Source organism: Capra hircus, chromosome 2 (genome assembly GCF_001704415.2).
Source record: "Capra hircus breed San Clemente chromosome 2, ASM170441v1, whole genome shotgun sequence".
NCBI lineage: Eukaryota > Metazoa > Chordata > Mammalia > Artiodactyla > Bovidae > Capra > Capra hircus.
The window spans coordinates 71051873-71073988 of NC_030809.1; the positions used below are offsets into that span (position 1 = coordinate 71051873).

The window sequence follows — 22116 nt, forward strand, 5'->3', positions numbered from 1 at the left end:
GAGTTCTGCTGAATGAAATATCTGGTTATTATGAAGATTCCCTGCATGTCATATATGCATCCCCAGTTTTCAGAGGCTAGGAATCTTGCCTTGCCTGTGAAGACAAATACCACTTTAATGTATCTGTAGCACTTACTGCTGCCACCATTAACTTGCCAGTGACTGCCTTACAATATCTCACAATTTATGTGCCCCTGGCTTGACTTCCTACAGAGGTGTGACTGTCTTACTGCTTCCCCATGGTGCTTTCCAAAAAGAATACTCTGAACCTGTTATCTGCTGATATAATTTGAGTGGAATTCAGGGAGATGTACTTAGCACTGAATCCGAGCTCACACCATAATGGTACCCAGGGTATTTAGAATGTGCGTTAGGACCTTGCAGAGCCACAGTTCCAGCAGTAAGAGCAGCAGCAGCTGATGGACTGTGGACATGACATTAATGGCAGTCAACCCCGACCTAGCACTTTCTTTGTGCCTGGTATTGTTCTATGTGTTTTACTTGTACTATGCCATTTGGTTCTGCAAACCACATTTTGAGGCGGGTACTGTTATTTAAGCTGAAATTGAAAGATGAGGAACTGGGGGCCCGGAGAGAGAAGAATGGTGCCCAAGGTTGCACAACTGGAGGGCAATAGGTTCCAATCCAAGCTGTTTGGCTGCAGAGTCTGTGCTTGGACCCACTGAATGATAGCATCTCTTTCACAAGAGCTAATACATATATGGATATGGATCATATGCCAGACACTTTTTATGCAAATTCACTAATAATAGTAAGAGGTGGTGGACAATAGAGTGTTTTATAAGATGCCGCTGAAATTTCCATCAAGCCTAAAAAAACACCATATTCTTGAACAGTCACTGGGGCTGGGGCTATGTGCGGTTTCTTCCTAAGTGGGTTGGAACAGCAGTGCCAGGCAAGAAAAGATAGTTTGTTCTTTGCTTGGAAAATTTTATGATCAGGAGATCAAGGCTCAGGGATACTTTTTAAAAAATAAAGTTATTCATTTTTAATTGGAGGATAATTGCTTTACAATATTACATTAGTTTCTGCCATAGATCAACATGAATCAGCCATAAGTATACATATGTCCCCTCTCTCTTGAACCTTCCTCCTACCTCCCACCCCGGGCTGGATATGGTAGAAGCACAGAAAGTCAAGGCACTGCTGCTTTCCTCTGCTCTGAGCAAGCAATGTGCAAGCCACGCAGTGGGGGAGCAGCCCAGGTGGTAGGTATTTTCTGCCCACTGGCTTGCAGCAACTTCACAGAGACATAGGGTGGGGAGATGCTGGGGTGAGTGTTTTTTCCTTGTCTCCCTCAGAGTGCCCTAGACTGAATGGCCACTCTACTTTCAGGGGCTGTCTGTCTCTCTTGGATAGAGAGCTTAATAGGTAGCAGAGAGACTCCCCTACAAATGAGTCTGTTATTTCAGTGAGCACAAAATATCCAAGTTAAAGGAAGAAAAAAAGATGAGAGCCAAACTAAAACCATAACTCAGTGGTTTACCCAAACCAAAAAGAACCTTTTTCTTTTCTTAGTCACTTTTTCTCAATGGGGAAAGAAAGGGAACCTAACACTAAGAAGTGTTAAAGGATGGAGATCACCTCCTGTGGGTGGATGGAGATGTGTGACCTAGAAAGGACCCATGGGATGGAGGTGGGGTCTTCTGGGTCCTGACAATATTCTATTTCTTTACCTAGGTAGTAGTTGTTTAGTCCCTAAGTCATGTCCAACTCTTTGTGACCCCTATGGACTACATCATGCCAGGTTCCTCTCTAGTTGTTACATGACAGTAACTACATGACACTTTGCTTTGTGATTTTTAATATTCAGTTTTTTATACCTTATGGGCTCTGTGCATTTGTATATCATAACACTGTAAAACAAAACATTTAAAGAGTGAGAACACCCACTTAGCCTGTTGGATTGTGGGATGACAGTGCTGCAGCCAGATCACTCTCATGGCAACAACAGTGGTAACAACTCCCATTATTAATACCTGTTTCCTACAAGAAATCGGGGGCCTCCTGGCGAGGCCTAAGGATGCAGGTGGCACAGCATTCCGTCAGATCCATGCACCGAGTCTTCACAGAGCATGCCATTTTCCATGAGGCCTCCCCAGCCTTGTTTTTGGGACCCAGGGGGTGCTGGATCCTCAGGCAGTTTGCCAGATGGCGTTCCAGGGGTGAAGGAAAAAGGAAGGAAGTCTCCAGGGTACATGTTAATGATTCCTTGGGGTCCAACTTGTCATTGATCCTGTGCTCATCTAGATAGTGAGCACTGCAAGGAACATGGACGGGCTCCTGGGTAGACTGGCGAGGAGGCATTTGATGTGTGATTTATAGATATGCAAATAGGAATAATCACCCTTAACTTTCAGGGCTGTTTTGAACATTGAACAAGCCTGGTGTCAGGGCACAATAGGTATTTAATAATGGGAACTGGTACCACTGTTTTCAGAGCTTCCCAGGTGGTGCAGTGGTAAAGAATCCGCTTGCTGATTCAGGAGACACTGGTTTAATCCCTCAGTCAGGAAGATCTCACTCCAGTATTCTTGCCTGAAGAATTTCGTGGATAGAGGAGCCGGGTGGGCTCTAGTCCATGGAGTAGCAAAGAGTCAGACATGACTGGGCACACGTGCAACAGTCACACCACTGTTGTCACTGTGAGAGTGATCTGGCTGCACGACCGTCATATCACTGGGTGAACGGCAGGACTGACTCAGCTAACCCAGGTGGCTTACATGGGTGTTTCCCTCTTTAAAAAGTTTTGTTTTACAGTATTGTGATATATAAATGCACAAGGTCCATAAGACATAAATAACTGAACATTAAAAGTCATAAAGCAAAACATCAGGTAATTATTGTCATGTATCAGCTACTCTGTGGATAGTGACTGCAACCATGAAATCAGATTAGAAAATGACCAATTCTTAGCAGGAAAGCTATGACAAACCTTGACAGTGTGTTGAAAAGCAGAGACATTATTCTGTCAACAAAGGTCCATATAGTCAAGTCTATGGTCAGTGGTCACGTACGGTTGTGAGAGATGGACCGTAAAGAAGGCAGAGCGCCAAAGCATTGATGCCTTCAAACTGAGTTGCTGGAGAAGGCTCCTGACAGTCACTTGGACATCAAGGAGATCAAACCAGTCAATCCTAAAGAAAATCAACCCTGAATGCTCATTGGAAGGACTGATGCTGAAGCTGAAGCTCCAGTATTCCAATGAGCTGACTCATTGGAAAAGACTCTGATGCTGGGAAAGATTGAGGGCATAAGAAGACGACATCAGAGGATGAGATGGCTGGATGGCATCACCGATGCAATGGACATGAACTTGGGCAAACTTCGGGAGATGGTGAGGGACAGGGAGGCCTGGTGTGCTGCAGTCCATGGGGTCGCAAAGAGTCAGACACAACTGGGTAACTGAGCAACAACTCAGGTAAATAAATCAAATATTGTCAGCACCCAGAAGACTCCACCTCCATCCCATGGGTCCTCTTCAGGTCACACCCCTCCATCCACCCACAGGAGGTGACTTCCTTCTTATCTTTATAAATAAATGAACAGTTTTATTCTATATATCCCCATATTTCATTGCTGTTCAGTTGCTCAGTCGTGTCTGCTACCCCACGGACTACAGCATGCCAGACCTCCCCGTCCTTCACTATCGCCCGGAGTTTGCTCAGATTCATGTCAGTTGAGTCCGTGGTGCTATTTATCTCATCCTCTGCTGCCTTCTATACCTCATTTTATTTCTCATTTATTTCTATATCTCATTTTATTACACTTCACTTAATTGTGCTTCACAGATGTTGTTGCTATTTTTTTTTAAACTGAAGGTTTGTGGCAGGCGTGCATTGAGCAAGCCTATCAGCTCCATTTTCCCAACAGCATTTGGTCACTGTGTCTCTGTGTCACATTTTGGTAATTCTCACTAAATTCCAGACTTTTTCATTATTATATTTGTTATGGTGATCTGTGATCACTGATCTTTGATGTTAACTGTGCCATAAAGATTATGACTCACTGAAGCTCAGATGGCTAGCAGTTTTTAAGGAATAAAGTATTTTTTAACTAAGGTATGTACATTGCTTTTTGGACATAATGCCACTGCACAGATAATAGACCATGGTATAGTGTAAACATAACTTTCATATATACCGGGAAACCAAGAAATTCCTGTGACTCATTTTATTGAGCTATTTGCTTTATTACAGTGGTCTGGAATGAAACTCATAATATCTCTGAGGCTATATAAATGTATAAACATCCCCCCATATTATTGTTTTATCTGTGTTTAAATGTTATATAAATTGACTCATCTATTCTTTTGAGTCTTCCTTCCTTCAGCCATCCTTATGGTTGTAAGATTCAATCACATTGTTTTCGTAGAGGCAGTCTTTTCAGGAATATATGGTAGTTCTTTCTACAAATATGCTATACTTTGTTATTTATCTTCCTATAGATGGATTTTTTTTTTAGGTTGGGGTAATTACTGATAATGTTGCCATATACATTCTTATTTATGCATTGTGTTGACATGAGCTGTAGATATAAACCTAGGAGAGGAATTGCTGGGTCACAAGATATGTTATATCTAACTGTAGTTGATGCTGCCAAACTCTTTTTCGAAGTGGTGGTACCAGCTTACTCTATCATCTGCAGTTTACAAGAGTCACCATTACTCCAGAGCTTCAGGGACAGACGGTATCCATTGTCTTTAAATGTCAGGCAGTCTGGCAGCTGTGTGATTGTGTTTTGTGTTTTTAGTTTGTATTTCCCCAACTATTGAAGAAGTTTACTGTTTATTGTCCATCTGGACTTTTCTTTTGTGATTTTCCTTTGGTTCATATTTAAATTGGGTCATCTTCTTGCTTGATGAATGTTATCCAAATGGATACTTGACCGTACAAAGTAGCATTTACTGAGAAGAGTGGTGTCTTGGAACTCATCAGAGTAGATGGTTAAAACCACAAAAGTTTTGTGAGTAGATTGTTAAAGTGGGTGTAGCTTGAAATTAGCCATGATGGGAGTTTTATACCATGGATACTGGCAAGTGCTACAAGTCAAGGCAGTCATCTACCACAGCAATGGAAAAGAACATCTCTTCTACTCTGACCCTCAGGGCCACCTCTGTCAAAAACCCTGTCCAGACAAATGTGGGTTCATTTCCATGCTATCCCTTCTGTATCTTTCTTTTATTTTTATACCTATCCTAGTGTCAAAGCCATACTGCCTTATGAAGTATGGCTTTATAATAACTCTTCATATATGGTATAGCCAAGTCCTCTCATCTCAGAGTATCTTGCTGATTTGGGTCTCTTAAATTTTTTAATTTTAGATTAACTTACCAACTTTATAAAGAAAAAATTGTTTGAAATTTGAGGGGGTAGGAGAAGGCAATGGCACCCCACTCCAGTACTCTTGCCTGGAAAATCCCACGGATAGAGGAGCCTGGTAAGCTGCAGTCCACGGGGTCGCTAAGAGTCAGACACGACTGAACGACTTCACTTTGACTTTTCACTTTCATGCATTGGAGAAGGAAATGGCAACCCACTCCAGTATTCTTGCCTAGAGAATCCCAGGGATGGAGGATCCTGGTGGGCTGCCGTCTATGGGGTCGCATAGAGTTGGACACGACTGAAGCGACTTAGTAGCAGAAGCAACTTAGCAGCAGTAGCAGCAGCACATTGATTCTGTAGATCAACTTTGGGAAAAATGCACATTTTTATGCTTCCCTGATGGCTCAGTGGTAAAGAATCCACCTGCAGTGCAGGAGACTCAGGTTTGATCCCTGGGTTGGGAAGATCCCCTGGAGGAGGAAATGGTAACCCACTCCAGTGTTCTTGCCTAGAAAATCTCATGGACAGAGCAGCCTGGCGTGCTGCAGTCTGTAGGGTCACAAAAAGTTGGACGCAACTGAGAGACAGCATGCATGTATATTTTTGTATGCTTTGGGTCACTGTGGAAATTACTTATTATTGTGTAACATCAGTTGCATATATTTTCTGTAGGTTTGTTATTTGTCATTTAAATTTGGCTACAGTGTTTCTTCCCTTGTGGAGCTTTACTTTTATTAAAGTTTATCAACCTTTTTCTTCATAGCTTCTAGCATTTATGTCATAAGATTAAAATTTTAAATATTAATATTCTCTGGTGTTTTATTCTGTCCTTTAATGATTTTCTTAATGATTACAGTCCAAAGATTTTAATCTTGGATCTACTTGGACTTTATATTACATAAAATTATATTGTGATAAAGATTTTTAAAATCCTATTTTTAAAAATCGATTGTCCCAATACCAGTTCCTGAACAATCTATCCCTACTGATTTGAAATGTTACTGTTATCATAAATGAAATTTCTATAAGTATTTGGATTTTTTCCTTGGATTTTGTCTTTTGTTTCATTATATGCTTCTGTTTATAGTATCACAGTTCCATAGGTATCATGTGAGCCACAAATGCAAGCCACATGAAATTTAAAATATTCTTATGGTGGTGGTGGTGGTTTAGTCACTAAGTTGTATTGACTCTTGTGACCCCATGGACTGTAGCCAGCCAGGCTCCTCTGTCCTTGGGATTTCCCAGGCAAGAATACTGGAGTGGGTTGCCATTTTCTTCTTCCGGGGGTCACCCAACTCATCAGTTCAATTCAGTTCAGTTGCTCAGTCGTGTCTGACTCTCTGCGACCCCATGAACTGCAGTATGACAGGCCTCCCTGTCCATCACCAACTCCTGGAGTTCACCCAAACCCATGTCCATCGAGTTGGTGATGCCATCCAGCCATCTCAACCTCTGTCATCCCCTTCTCCTGCCTTCAATCTTTCCCAGCATCAGGGTCTTTCCAAATCAGTCAGTTCTTCACATCAGGTGGCCAGAGTATTGGAGTTTCAGCTTCAGCATCAGTCCTTCCAATGAATATTCAGGACTGATTTCCTTTAAGACTGACTGGTTGGATCTCCTTGCAGTCCAAGGGACTTTCACGTCTTTTCCAACACCACAGTTCAAAAGCATCAATTCTTTGGTGCTTGGCTTTCTTTATAGTCCAACTCTCACATTCATACATGACTACTGGAAAAACCATAGCTTTGACTAGATGGACCTTGGTCAGCAAAGTAATGTCTATGCTTTTTAATATGCTGTCTAGGTTGGCCATAGCTTTTCTTCCAAGGAGCAAGCGTCTTTTAATTTCATGGCTGCAGTCACCATATGTAGTGATTTTGGAGCCCCCCAAAATAAAGTCTCTCACTGTTTCCATTGTTTCCCCATCTATTTGCCATGAAGTGATGGGACCAGAAGCCATGATCTTCGTTTTCTGAATGTTGAGCTTTAAGCCAACTTTTTTACTCTCCTCTTTCACTTTAATCAAGAGGCTCTTTAGTTCTTCTTTGCTTTCTGCCATAAGGGTAGTGTCATCTACGTATCTGAGGTTATTGATATTTCTCCTGGAAATCTTGATTCCAGTTTGTGCTTCATCCAGCCTGGCATTTCATATGATGTACTCTGCATATAAGTTAAATAAGCAGGGTGACGGTATACAGCCTTGACATATTCCTTTCCCAGTTTGGAACCAGTCTGTTGTTCCAGGTCCGGTTCTAACTGTTGTTTCTTGACCTGCATACAGATTTCTCAGGAGGCAGATCAGGTGGTCTGGTATTCCCATCTCTTTCAGAATTTTCCACAGTTTGTTGTGATCCACACAGTCAAAGGCTTTGGCATAGTCAATAAAGCAGAAGTAGATGTTTTCCTGGAACTCTTGCTTTTTCAATGATCCAACAGGTGTTGGCAATTTGATCTCTGGTTCCTCTGCCTTTTCTAAATCCAGCTTGAACATCTGGAAGTTCACAGGCCATGCACTGTTGAAGCCTGGCTTGGAGAATTGTGAGCATTACTTTGCTGCCATGTGAGATGAGTGCAATTGTGGGGTAGTTTGAACATTCTTTAGCTTTGACTTTCTTTGGGATTGGAATGAAAACTGACATTTTCCAGTCCTGTGGCCACTGCTGAGTTTTCCAAATTTGCTGGCATATTGAGCGCAGCACTTTAACAGCATCATGTTTTAGGATTTGAAATAACTCCACTGGAATTCAATTACCTCCACTAGCTTTGTTCGTAGTGATGCTTTGTAGGGCCCACTTGACTTCACATTCCAGGATGTCTGGCTCTAGGTGAGTAATCAAACCATCGTAGTTATCTGGGTCATGAAGATCTTTTTTGTACTGTTCTTCTGTGTATTCTTGCTACCTCTTCTTAATATCTTTTGCTTCTGTTAGGTCCATACCATTTCTGCCCTTTATGGTGCCCATATTTGCATACTAATCCATAGGTATCATGTGAACCACAAATGTAAGCCACATCAAATTTAAAATATTCTAATAGCCACATTAAAAAGTAAAAAAAAGAGGTGAAATTACTTACTTTTATTATTTTTAAAATTGAAGTATTGTTGATGTGTATAGTATTATATAAAATACATGTGTACAATATAGTGTTTCACAATTTTTCAAGATCATATTCCATTCATAGTTATTATAAAATATTAGTTATATCCTCCATGTAGTACAGTATATCCTTGTAGCTTATTTTCTACCTAATAGTTTGTACCTTTTAATCCCCTACCCCTGTATTGCCTGTCCCCTCTTCCCTCTCCCCACTGGCAACCACTCGTTTGTTTTCTATATCTGTGAGTCTGTCTCTTTTTTGTTATATTCAACAGTTTGCTGTATTTTGTAGAATCCACATATATGTGATATCATGCAGCTTTTGTTTTTCTCAGTCTGACCTATTTCACTTAGCCTGATGCCAAGTCCACCCATATTGCTCCAAATGGCAAAATTGTAGTCTTTTTAATGGCTGAGTAGGAATCCATTGTCTCTGTGTGTATGTGTGCATATGTGTGTGTGTGTGTGTGTGTGTGTGTGTGTATCTCACATCTTCCTTCTCTGTTCATCTGTTGATGGATACTCAGGTTGCTTCTATAACTTGGCAATTGTAAATAATGCTGCTATGAACATTGGGCAATGGCACCCCACTCCAGTACTCTTGCCTGGAAAATCCCATGTGGAGGAGCCTGGTGGGCTGCAGTCCATGGGGTCACTAAGAGTTGGACTCAACTGAGTGACTTCATTTTCACTTTTCACTTTCATGCATTGGAGAAGGAAATGGCAAGCCACTCCAGTGTTCTTGCCTGGAGAATCCCAGGGACTGCAGAGCTTGGTGGGCTGCCGTCTATGGGGTTGCACAGAGTCGGACACAACTGAAGCGGCTTAGCAGCAGCAGCAGCAGCATGAACATTGGGATGCATGTCTCTGCACCAATGTCTGCAACTCTTTGTATGTCCCTCAGTCCTTTCAGTGGTGTGCTCTGTGAAGTCTAGCAGCCTCTGGCTCCACTGTGCTCTGCGTGGAATCCCTTCTTGCCCCATGGTTTGCTAAGTTCCTCAGGCAACAAGTTTGAGTGATCCTAGGGTTCACCTCATTTCTCCTCTCTGAGGGTCACACCTGTGCTATGGGAGTGGGAGATGCAGGCTGCCAGACTGATGCTAGCCATTCTTGATGATTAGTCCTACTTAAAAAATTGTGGGGGGATTATTTACTATTTGGTTCTTCCACATTTCCTTTGATTTTTATTAACTCCTTATTTTCTTTAATTTTATTCTTTTGATAACCTCTTTTATTTTTATGCTTTCCTGTTTACTAGAATAACTAGCTAGGGGTATGAATTTTTCTCTGAGAGCTCCTATAGCTATTTTCTCCAGGTTATGATAGGCAAGTCTCTTTGTGGTCATTGTTCTCTCGATACTTTACAATTTTGGTTTTGGCTTTCTTTTGAGATGGTGGAATTTTCTGGTTCTGTTATGTCTTTTTAGTTGTACTGCATTCTTAATAAAGCTATCTACACTGTTTATAAGTTTTGGAAATTATTGAAGTTCTCTTTATAGCTTAATGTATAGTCACTGTGATTTTACCATGAACCTTTGTAAACAAAGTGTTATTCATTTTTTTGGGGTATAAGTTATTGATTGATTTTACATGAGTAAATGTTGAGTATACAAAATAAATTTAAATTTACAAAAATAAATATATATGTATATATGTGTATTTTTTTAAACTTTGGTTGCCAATGTAAGATTTTATTATAAAAATTAGAGCTTAAAGTGTGAAAGCCATTTGACTAAGTGACCCAAAAGGTCACTTGGAAAGTGTAAAATGTGAATACAAGTTAGTGTAGACCCAGAATGACCCTGGAGTAGAGCTGATATCAAAGGGTACCTAACGTATTCTTTCCTCTCTCTTTTCATTATTTTTCTTCTATTTCCCCTCTATACAATATGCTAATAAGAAATCTAGATTATACAGAACCAGGCCAGGTGTTATACCAGTCTTTTATCAACAAATGAGAGCACATTATACAGTTTTTAATTGGTCTTAGGAAAAGCAAAGGTGAAATGGAAATTCAATTCTCCTGGACCTTTGTTCAAAATGCAATTTTCCATCTCTACTGTAAGGAACGAATTTTAATTAGCTTGATTCTCACCATTTGGCCATGCATTTGTAATCCTTGTTCACACTTTGTGAAAGAAAAAATTGATGAAAGAAATTGAACAATAATGGAAATCTTGTCTGAGCAGAACAAATTGGAATTATCAAATACATTGCAGGATGACTGGCATGCTGGAGCTGGGGAGAGGAGAAGTGTCTGGTGACTTAGAAAAAGCTCCTCTCCCCAAAATGCCACCATTCAGCCTGACACGGTTTTGTCCTGCACAGAGAGCCTTCCAGAGTAGGGAGGGCTGTGGTGCCAGGCAGACCTGGGTTAGAAGCCTGCCTCCAGTCTTTAATGGTTGGTCACTTAATTTTCCCGATCTTCAATTTCTTCATCTGGAAAATAGGGTAATAACGTCTACCTAGTAGCCTTGTGAGGATTGAAAGAAACAAATCATGGAAAGTGCCAGACACATAACAGGAGCTCAAAGAATGACCGAGAGGAACTTTTCAAAGGCAGGATCAGTAGCAGGACTGAGGAACTGTGAGGTTCCTGACTTGTTTCCTCTTGAGAAGAAAGCAGTGAGTATGTTTGTACGCTCTGCTGGTGGTACCAGTGGTTGGAGGGCGAGGTTCTTCCAGACCTTCTTCTCAGTCACTCTGGGACACCAAAAAACCAGGGCCTTTTACAGAGGAGTCCATTCAGGATTCTAATCTGTAGTTACCGAAGCTCCAAGAGTCCATTCTTGCTCAGTGTGTGAGCTTTGTGGAACAGCTGTAAGGCCATGAAGGTCATGTTCACCAAGCACAGCTCACCAATGAGGAAATGAGATAAGAGTTTCTGGGCCAGCAAGTAGGTCAAATAGCATAAATCATAGAGGGAAAGGGGGTCAGCAAAACATACTATTTGGGGCTTTGTGGAGAGGTGTCAGAGAGGGAAAAGGTATAGTTCATGGTCTCAGAACTTGTAATATAACAGAGAAGGGAAACAAAACAAAACTCTAGCCATATAAGGTGCTAACTGTAAAGATCCAACGTCCATACAACTTTTTTTCTTTTCTCTGAGACAATGTCAAAATCAAATACTCCTTGAGGTTTTCAGCCCACCTGCCCAGGTTTGAGTTCAGAAAATAAAGTCCCTGTTTCTCTATATGTATTGTTCCCAACTCAGTTTCTGAGCACCTCTGTACTCCCAGAATTCCCTCCCCGTTAGGCGTATAGGTCTGGCTCAGGGTTTGATAGATCTGGGTTCATTTCAACTCCCTTACTTACTCTCTTATGGCCTTGGGGGGAAGCATCTATTCCTCTGGACACCTGTTTCTTCATCTTTAAAATGGTCACATCATAGGGTGGTGGTTATGATAATTTTGTTGCTCAGTCACTAAGTCGTGTCCAACTCTTTGCAACCCCATAGACTGCATCACACTAGGCTTCCGTGTCCTTCACCATCTCCTGGAGTTTGCTCAAACTCATGTCCATTGAATTGGTGATGCCATCCAACCATCTTATCCTCTGTTGCCCTTCTCTCTTGCCCTCAATCTTTCCTAGCATCAGGGTCTTTTCCACTGAGTCAGCTCTTTGCATCAGGTGGCCAAAAGTATTGGAGCTTCAGCTTCAGCATCAGTCCTTCCAATGAGTATTCAGGGTTGATTTCCTTTAGGATTGACTGGTTTGATTTCCTTGTTGTCCAAGGGACTCTTGAGAGTCTTCTCCAGCACCACAGTTTGGAAGAATCATTTCTTCTGTGCTCAGCCTTCTTTATGGTCCAACTCTCACCTCCATAAATGACTACTGGAAAAAAAACAGCTTTGTCAGCAAAGTGATGTCTGCTTTTTAATACGCTGCCTAGGTTTGTCATAAGTTTCATGGCAGAACTCAGTGTCCAGACTGATTTTGGAGCCCAAGAAAATAAAATCTGTGGTAATTTAAGAATTCCCTTTTGGATAGGCCTATGCTAGGCCCTCAGGATGAACAGATAAAGAGGATCTGTTTTCTTCCTTCAAGGCAGTGGCTCTCTACCTGGGCCAGTTCTGCTTCCTTAGAGGACAACTGGCAACATCTGGAGACGTCCTGGCTGTCCTTGTTGGGTGATGGTTGGGTGTGGGGGTACAGGAGACCTGGGGATGCTAAATATTCTACAGTGCATAGGACAGCCTGCCCCCAACACCAGACACCTCTAGCTCCTCACCCCACCCCCGCGCGCGGCAGCGTTCCTTCGGATTTTAGAATTAGAAGAGGGAGATGGGTCCATTAGAGGTCTTCCTCTCCGAGAAGAGGGAAAACGTCATGATTCTTATTGTCATATTGACCCCTCCTGCTGCCCTAGATGTCCCGGTCACAGCTCCCTCGGAGGAAGACTGAGGACGCGCCTCCTACCAGAAGCGCCCGGGTGGATGGCGCCATCCTTATGCATCGACACGTCCCGTTAGAGATCCCCGCCGCCGCTGCCTGGGGAGGGGCCTGGACAGCCGAGTGAAACTGAAAGGTAGGAGCCTGGCGCTCCTTCCTCCGGTCTCTAGGCAGAGACGCGAAGCAGGCCCTGTGCAAACGCCGCCGAGAGGCTTTGCGGGAAAGGCAGGGCTTCTTTGGCGACGTTATTAGACTTCTGGGGCAGCAGCTCCAGCCAGGCATAGCCTGACCGTTCACTGTCAGCACACCCCAGGGCTCGACGGCTGGGCACCAAAGAGGGTGCGCTTGCTGGCTGCTCCGGGGGCCCCCGCCACCTGGAGGGCGCCTGGGTCCAGCCCCCCAAACTGGTTGGTGGTGGCCCAACCTTTGAAGGGGATCCCAAGGCAGGAGGGGACAGCTGGTCTTTCCGGGCCTTAGCCGGGGACTCCAAGTCCAGGAGCGCACTCCAGCTTCCCCCCGGGCTGCGCCTTCCGCGGCTGGGATGCGCGTGCGCCCGGAAGGCAACGCTAACTGTGGTGGCCGCGTGGGCGGCGGGGAAGGTGGGGCCACCCGTCGCCCCGCGCTCCTGAGCCAAGATCCGGATTCGGGACAGTGCCTGGGTGCTGAGTCAAACCCCCGCTGGGCTGGATCTGCGGGGCCGGGAGCGCAGGCGGCGGTAGTTAATGATTAATCGCTTACCACCCGGCCTCCAGCCTCTCTGCACGGGAAACCGTGCTCCCGGAGGGTGGGTTGGACCAGTAAAGGCCAGGTGCCTTGGAGGGGAGCCGGAGAGAAGCCGAACAAAGCGCCAAGGAGCTGCAGGGGAACGGCCTGCGAGCTGGGGTCTGTGGGCTGACTGGCTGCAGCGAGTTTGGAACCTCCTTCCTCTGAGCTCACCACGCCCCTCCCAGTCACCACCCCCTCAAACCCCACCCCTAAGCGCCTCCGGTTCGGCTAGGTTGGGCTGCCCCAGGAAGTTTCCATTAAAGCACCTGAAATCCCAAATCACCTTTTCCAGGTGAGCTCGAGAAAGCCCTGCGCCCACTCCGGTGAGTTGCAGCCGAGAACTTTGGGCTCTGCAGGGAGGAGGAAGGGAAGCTGAGAAGGTCTTTGGACCCGGTTGCCTGGCTGGCTGTCTTCCTCATGGCTTCCCCAAGCCACCCCAGCAGGGACTGCTCCCAGGTCATTGATCACAGCCACGTTCCCGAATTCGAGGTGGCCCCCTGGATCAAAATCACCCTCATCCTGGTGTACCTGGTTATCTTCGCGGTGGGCATCCTGGGGAACAGTGTCACCATTCGGGTCACCCAGGTGCTCCAGAAGAAAGGCTACCTGCAGAAGGAGGTGACAGATCACATGGTCAGCCTGGCTTGCTCCGACATCCTGGTCTTCCTCATCGGCATGCCCATGGAGTTCTACAGCATCATCTGGAACCCGCTGACCACACCCAGCTACACCGTGTCCTGCAAGGTGCACACGTTCCTCTTTGAGGCTTGCAGCTATGCCACGCTGCTGCACGTGCTGACCCTCAGCTTCGAGCGCTACATCGCCATCTGCCACCCCTTCAGGTATAAAGCCATGTCGGGGCCCTGCCAGGTGAGGCTGCTGATTGGCTTCGTCTGGGTCACCTCCGCCCTAGTGGCGCTGCCTTTGCTTTTTGCCATGGGAGTTGAGTACCCCTTGGTGAACGTGCCCAGTCACCGGGGACTCACTTGCAACCGCTCCCGCACACGCCACCAGGAGCAACCGGAGAGCTCCAACATGTCTATCTGTACCAACCTGTCCAGCCGCTGGACCGTGTTCCAGTCTAGCATCTTCGGTGCCTTTGTGGTCTACCTTGTGGTCCTGGTCTCCGTGGCCTTCATGTGCTGGAGCATGATGCAGGTGCTTAGGAGGAGTAAGCAGGGCACCCTGGCTGTCCGGGGGCAGCAGCTGCAGCTGAGGAAGTTGGAGAGCCAGGACAGCAGGAGTGCCCGGAGGCAGACCATCATCTTCCTGAGTGAGTACGGGGTGCAGGGCCTCCTGGGAGCAGACCTCACCCCCACCCCACCACTGCCCCCAAGGTCCTCTTAATCCAAGCCTTGCCTTACAAGTGTGAACCTAAGTTCATTGAGGTTGAAGAGGCAGGGATATAAGCCTCTGGATGTTTCTTCTCTCTGTTTTGGAAACTGGGGTTATGATCAGAAGAGCACTTGACCAGAGGTCAGAAAGTCTAGGTACGTTCACCAGTGGCAGCTCTGTGACTGCTGGCCAAGTCACAGCTGGCCGACAGCTTAGGTAAAATGGCGATGATAATACTGAGAAATGTGAGGGTCGAACTAGGTAACTCAGGACAGGTGAAAGTCCTCTGAGACGGACCAAGTTCTGCAGGGCTGGAAGGGAGCATCCTTATCTAGCCCATCTTAACCTTTCTCAGGTTAAGATGAGAAAGGGCAACCTTTCTCAGGCAATTAGACTGTGTTCCCATTTTTGTCCTCCTTAGCAGAAACAAGGCTGTCAGGAATACACTCTCCAGCCTGCAACTTTGTTCTCCCAAAGTGGTTTCCTATCCAAGTATTAAGAAAGTGGAGCTCTCAGACACCCACTTCTCTGGGTAGTGCTTGAGTGTTCGTCGTGGTAGGTCTGTTTGTTATCAGAGCATAGAAACGTAGCAGGAGTGGGCTGGCTTGTTTGTCTGAATCAGGAAATCTGGCTTTCCTGCAACTTGATTGATACCCAATTTCCATGCAGAGAACTTGGTTTGTTTCCCAAACTTTTGTTGCGATGCAACTATTTTGAGTCAGATCCTTCTGTGTGCCAGGAAGGGAAGGGGCCCATGATCAGTAGCCCCCTAAGACCTTAGAAGAGAGTCCTGGTGGCCACCCTTTGAGAGGCTGGGCTTTTCCAGAAACACACAAAGTGTACGCAGCAAAGGGTCTTTCAAAATATTTTTTAGCAGAAAAGAGAAAAAGATATCCTTGTGAGTTTGTGAGTCAAGGGGGAGTTGATGGAACACGTTTCCCTTTCTCCCCAGTCCCCTCTCCAGTGAGGCATCCGAGGAGGAATAAATCATGGTGCTGTTTGTTTTGGTGTGGAAGACCTGAGAAACAGGTTCCAGGGTGAAAGTTAGACAAGAGAGAAAGATGGAAGGCACTTGAAGAGGGATGGCAAGAACCAGGTTTTGGCCCAGCCCTACCCCTGGCTTCCAGGGTGTCAGTACAGTGGGCCTGACCTTATTGTATCTGTGCAAAATGAGAGAAGGGAGTTTGCTGGTTGAGGATGCCTGATTCTGCATCAGGGGCTGTGCTTTTGACATATTTCCATTTCATAGAAGAGGAATTTCAGGCTGAGAGAGAACCTAGTTCAAATGCACTTTAAGTGCAGCTCCCAGATTTTAACCTTGTTTCTCTGGGATGTTTTGGACTTGCCTATCACTTACCACATGACAGGCCAATAAATTGAGAGACAAGTTTTTGGGACAAGGAATAGCAACTCTGTTTGGAAAGCCAGCAGACTGAGCAGATGGTGGACTAGCGTCCCATAGAAACATCTTACCTGAGTTAGAATTCAAGCTTCTTTGTTAAAAGGGAAGGGATATGGTTGGTTGTTGCAAGCTTCTCTGTTTAATAATCCTTTGTTTTTGCAGCTGTATGTACAGGTAAGTTTGGTAAGACTATGATTTTCCTATAAACCTGCAATAAGACGAATGTTATTCTGTTCTTCAACTCTTTATATGAATGGGAAAACATTTTGTCTTTAAACATTAGAGCCTTGAGAGTGGTCCATCCTGTATATTTCATGCTAAAGGCAACATTCTTGTAGCAAAAATGATAGAATACATATGTTAAAGTAAAAGAAGCAGATCCAATAAAGAGTCAAGATTTGTTTCTCTGTTATTACAAGGGCAGGGAAATAAGTGGTTGCCTGTGGCTTTTTCATAGGCTCAAGGGGAAGGGAAAATGAAATAAAGCAGGACTTTGATAAGATGTTGCAACCTTTCTGGAAACTGGAGTAAGGTATCTGTATCAGGTGACATTGTCCAGGGACTTAGTCAGGGCACCCAACCCAACTCAATCTCTCTTACCCACTGGCTTCTGCCCAAAATATTCCAGGAAGAAACAAAACATTGGATTTGTTTGAACATCTACTGAAAGACTAGTTCTTTCTTCCCCCATATACCTTTAGGCATGTCTTAAACTGCTAGCAGTAATTCATACGTTAGTGTGAAGAAATTTCCTTTTTTCCTTTTTTGAGTACAGGACATTACCTCCCACTCTAATTTGGGAAGTAAGACTCCATTTGACCAAGAACAAAAATAATTGATTTCTCTTTGTTCTCTATGGTACCAATCTCTTTTTATTAATATTTAAAAAAACTTTCTCTCAGTAGATGTCTGTTCTTCTCTTAGTGGGTATTGTTCCAAGTCAAAGTCAGTCTCCAAGTTCTGTCTCCAAGTTCTGTCTCCATTCAGACATGAAATCAGAATGTCCCAGACTTTTCAGTTTAGTTCAGTCGCGTCCAACTCTTTGCGACCCCATGAACTGCAGCACACCAGGCCTCCAGAGACAAATAGGAACTTGGAGATCATCTCATCCAGTTACTAATTGCTGAGGATGAGTCTGTTCTCTCAGCTGCCCTCATTCTTTTCTTCTCCTTGTCTCCCCATTCTTGTAACAGCTATGTATTAATCACCCACTGTGTTCCCTGCATAGATTGTTGAATGGCAATCAGGTGCTCAATGTGTGGTAATGTCTTGGGGGAATTTACCATTTGTATTTAGCCCATTGCCTCTGCAGTAGGTTTGCAGAGCAATTCTTGCAAATGTCCCCTTCTCCCAATGAATTTCAAAGAGCTTTTGAAAATAGGATCCTCACTAATTAACTCAAGTTAGGAAATAAATTAATGGAATGAAGAGGAAGGAATCATGGTCTACATCCATCAGATTGATACAATGCAATTTACTTTGTGGGTTTCATAAAACGTATGTTTTGGGGGCATTTTTAACCCAGAACAAATGAAAATATAAATTGTTTACAAATCGCTGAATTTAATATAGTGATTTAGCTGTCTTTTTAGCACTTCAGTTAACAGATGTATCAAATTAAAACAAATATTTGCTCATTTTAAACATCTTTTGCATTTAATGTGAAATGTAAATGACAACACAGCGCAAGATGGTTTTGGAGCTCTGGAGGCAATAAAAAAAACCATTAAAGATTTTCTCCTCTCGTTGTTAAAAAATGCTAACTTCTGCATAACAGAAGGGAAATTCATAAATCTACTCAAGATGAGAAAGTCTATGTAGAAAATATTAATTTTTCCTTTCTGCATCCTTTGCTATTGTGCCTCAGTCTAGCTGAGGTTCTTGGCTGGTGGATAATGAAAACAAATTGGGAAATCCAAATCAGAAAGAGATGCTGAGACACCTCCTAGCTCTCAAGCAATTTGCAGGAGAGAACAATAATAATGTGAAAGTGCACATTTCTGGACACATGAGTGTCCCTTCTTGCCTCCTGTCAGCTAAGTAAGAAATCAGTACTAGACGTATTTCTGTATGGTCACTGCTAATATAACTTGTCCCATGCCAAGACAGCAAGGAGCTGGTATATTTGTCTCTCTATACCTTAGATGTTGAGAATATGCAAAATGAGCCTTCCTTTCAAGAGGATTTCCCAGACCTTCCATCTTGTCTTTCTGAACCCTCACTTGGGGTTCTTTGCAATGTCTGGTCCACAGACGTTCATATTTGTGTTTATTGTACATGTGCTTGCTGTCAGATGTCACTTATTTTAAAAGAAGCATTGTAATTGGTAGCTTCCAAGAGCATAAAGTGATTGGGGCTTGGTTACAGCCGCTTTTTAAGGATCTATAAGGTTGTGATTGTTTTTCAAAGATAGTTATGAATTTTTTTAACAGATAATTATGAAATTAAAAAATTAAACATCATGGAGGCTTGTGTTGTTAGTTGCTCAGTTGTGTCTGACTCTTTGTGATACCATGGACTGTGGCCTGCCAGACTCTTTGTCCATGGAATTCTCCAGGCAAGAATACTAGAGTAGGTAGCCATTCCCTTCTCCAGGGCATCTTCCCGACCCAGGGATTGAACCTTAGTCTCCTGCATTGTAGGCGGATTCTTTATAGTCTTAGCCACCAGGACTCTATAATAAGTACAGTTTATTTATTAATTTTTTAAAATTCTGGTTTGCTCTCCTGAGTCAGAGGGAAAGGGAAGGAGCTGTAGAGAGTGATGAACATTTGCACATCAGTTTGGGTTGATTATGGAGGATATGTTGAATATGGACTTTGTCTATCATGTGTATTGGATAGAAAAAAAATTGAGAGTTGCCGTTGTACTGAACTATTCTGAAAAATAAATTGATGCGTGTTTGAGTATTTGTGGGGTGGGTCAGAGAGAAGCAGGGAGGAGATCAGAATCATATCCTCTGAGTCTTAAGACCCAAGATATGAGGTCAAAGTCATGTGATCATAGGAGAGATGAAGGAAGCTGAGATGTTGACAATAGCTGGAGTCCGGAGAGAAGGAGGCTCGGGGCGGTGTGTGGGAGATATATATATATATTTTTTTAATTAAAATAAAATAATTATATATATAATTATGACTTATTTGCATTGTACAGCACAAACCAACAGAACATTGCAAAGTGATTATCGTCCAATTAAAAAAATAAATAAAATGGAGTCCAAAATTTCCCATGAAAAGAGGTTTTATTGGGATGTCATTGTAAAAAACAGCAGTGAAAATTATGAAATTAGTCATATTTTATCATATGCATTCTCATATGTGAATTCTTATAATAACTTTTTTTTCCAGAGTGAAACAAATGCTTTTTGGAGGATGTAATTTTTCTGACAGAAGAGGTCTGATAGCCATTGTGTTTGATTTTCTAAAACAGGAAGCTTATAATGAAAGCTTTCTCCCAAGAGCTTCTCTTAATTCTTTGCTGTTTAATTCACCCTCATTGAAGCTCCTGTCCTAGCATCATCTTTGTCAGTTTTCCCTCCTTTTAGGATCAACTGGTCTAATTCGGCTAGACCTTCATTTGTCAGTGGCTTGTCATTTGATTCCTGTGTTTCTGCAGCTTTCCTTTTATTGACGTCATGAAATTCTGCACCCTATGTGCAGACCATACGCAGAAATGTAATTAATTGAAAAATCAATCTCTATAGCCTTGTGTGTATCAACTGATTACATGTAAATGAATGCCTTAAAATACTCTGAAGTGTCCAAAGAATTTTTAAATAGTTGTTTCTTGACTAGTTTAAATTCTGGTCTTACAATCATGTTCGTGTTATTAATTTTCTTAGCAGACTTTTTCTCTGATGTATAAAGGGCTATGCCAACTCAGTCTCTCAGGGAAATATCAGCAAAATTAAATTAGTGACATTTTTAATGTGAGAGATTATTTTGACTCAAATGTTTGGATATTTCAAGAAAAAAAAGAGTTTTGCCTCAAGAATTCAGATTCCTACCTCCTCCCTTTACTGGGGTGGGTGTGGCTGTAATAAACAGTGTTTCATGTTTATTTTTAAGAATTCAGATTCCTACCTCCTCCCTTTACTGGGGTGGGTGTGGCTGTAATAAATGGTGTTTCATGTTTATTTTTCTATTTGTGATGTCTGTCATAAATTCCAAGTGTTCTGCGATCACCCTGGCAGACAGACATACTGATGCTGTTTCAGTTTTGTAATCAGGCTGCCTCAATGATTAGCAAGTCTGTTCATCTGTCTTAGTTGCATACTTCTTGGGGGCAAAGTGTAATAAGACAGTGGAGGCCTTCACTGAGCAGTGCATTCAGCTTATTAATGCTAAAACCACTCAGAATCAAAGGCTTTTTGCGTGTACAGACAGCACAGAGCAAGTATATTGAATTGGGTGTCAAGGAGCCCTGTCTCGCCCCCCTAGGCAAGTTCCTCTGACCCATCACTTGGATGACACTGTTATCTCTCTCCACCTTTTCCTTCTATCCACCTCCCCTGCTGATCTGCAACCCTGGGATGACCCAGCTGATTCTCTGCTTCTACTCCTTGGGTGCATACTGAACACTGGAGATAAGGCTGGTCACCTGCCACTGGGAGTTCTTGTAAATCGATGTGCTCAGCCTCACCTGGGCCCTTCTTGCTGCTGCCTATGCAAGGGCCCTTCCTTTGCAGGGACCTTGAAAGAGCTTGAGCTCCTGAAGTCTGTTTTCCACTTTGAGGGGCCTTGACTGGGTGTGTCACCACTGGAGGAGCGTCTGCATCTACCCTTGGCTAGGGAGACCCTGCTGCAGCCACTGGGTCCCACTGATGCCCCCATTCCTAACCGCATAAGTTCAACTTCCTTAGTGGCTTCCCATGGCTCCGAGGTCACAGATCAAAATCCTTAACACAAGGACCTCATGGTCAGCTGCCCCTTCAGCTTCATAGGGTGTGTTTCTCTGGTTGTGTTAGTCAGCTGGAGTGTCATGACAAAATACCACAGGTGGCGTGGCTTAAACAGCAGACATTTATTTTCTCATAGTTCTGGAAGCTAGAAATTGGAGAGCCAGGAAATGGCAGGTATGGTTTCTGGTGAGCCTACTTCTTCGGTTTGAAAATAGCAGCCTTCTCACGGAGTCCTCACGGGCCCTTGCTCTGGTGTGGTTTCCTTTTCTGATAGGGAAGCTAGTCTAACTGGAGTAGAGCCCAGCACCTCTGATCTTGTTCAACCTTAATTACTTCCCTAAAGGCTCTGTCTCCAGACATTGTCACATTGTGGGGTTAGGGCTTCACCCCATGAATTTCGGGGACACAGTTCAGTCCATAACACCACTTAATTGCTCTGCCCCATGCCCCCTCCTCCAGCTCTTCAGTGGACCATGGCCAGGCTCACTCGCTTTCACCATCTGGTCTTAGCATGTGTTGTTTCCTTTGCCTGAAATGCTTTTCTGCCTTGCTCCATGCTCTACCTCACCCTGCCAGCACCTTCATCAAATTAGCATCTTCAGATCTCTCCTGGGAAGCATGGCCCATCCTCCTTGACTTGATTAAACCTCCCTTGAAACAAGACTCCACAGTTATAATTTTACATTTAGTGGTGAAATCATTTGATTGATGCTTTCTTTCCCTCTCATTCCTCGAAGGCAGGAGGATGCCTTCCACTGTCCTTCATCCATTGTGTAATGCCTGGCACACAGTAGAAGAAGTGAAGTGAAGTCGCTCAGTCGTGCCCAACTCTTTGCGACCCCACAGACTGCAGCCTACCAGGCTCCTCTGTCCATG

General features: G+C 43.7%; 1 protein-coding gene across 1 annotated transcript in view; it reads left to right on the top strand.

The window, feature by feature from the left end:
• The window catches only part of GPR39 (G protein-coupled receptor 39), a 271737-nt gene continuing 263168 nt past the window's right edge, over positions 13548-22116 (top strand). Inside the window, exon 1 of the mRNA XM_005676206.3 lies at positions 13548-14876. Coding sequence (XP_005676263.2) covers positions 14021-14876 — 856 coding nt within the window. The 5' untranslated portion in view covers positions 13548-14020. The remainder of the gene's footprint in view (positions 14877-22116) is intronic.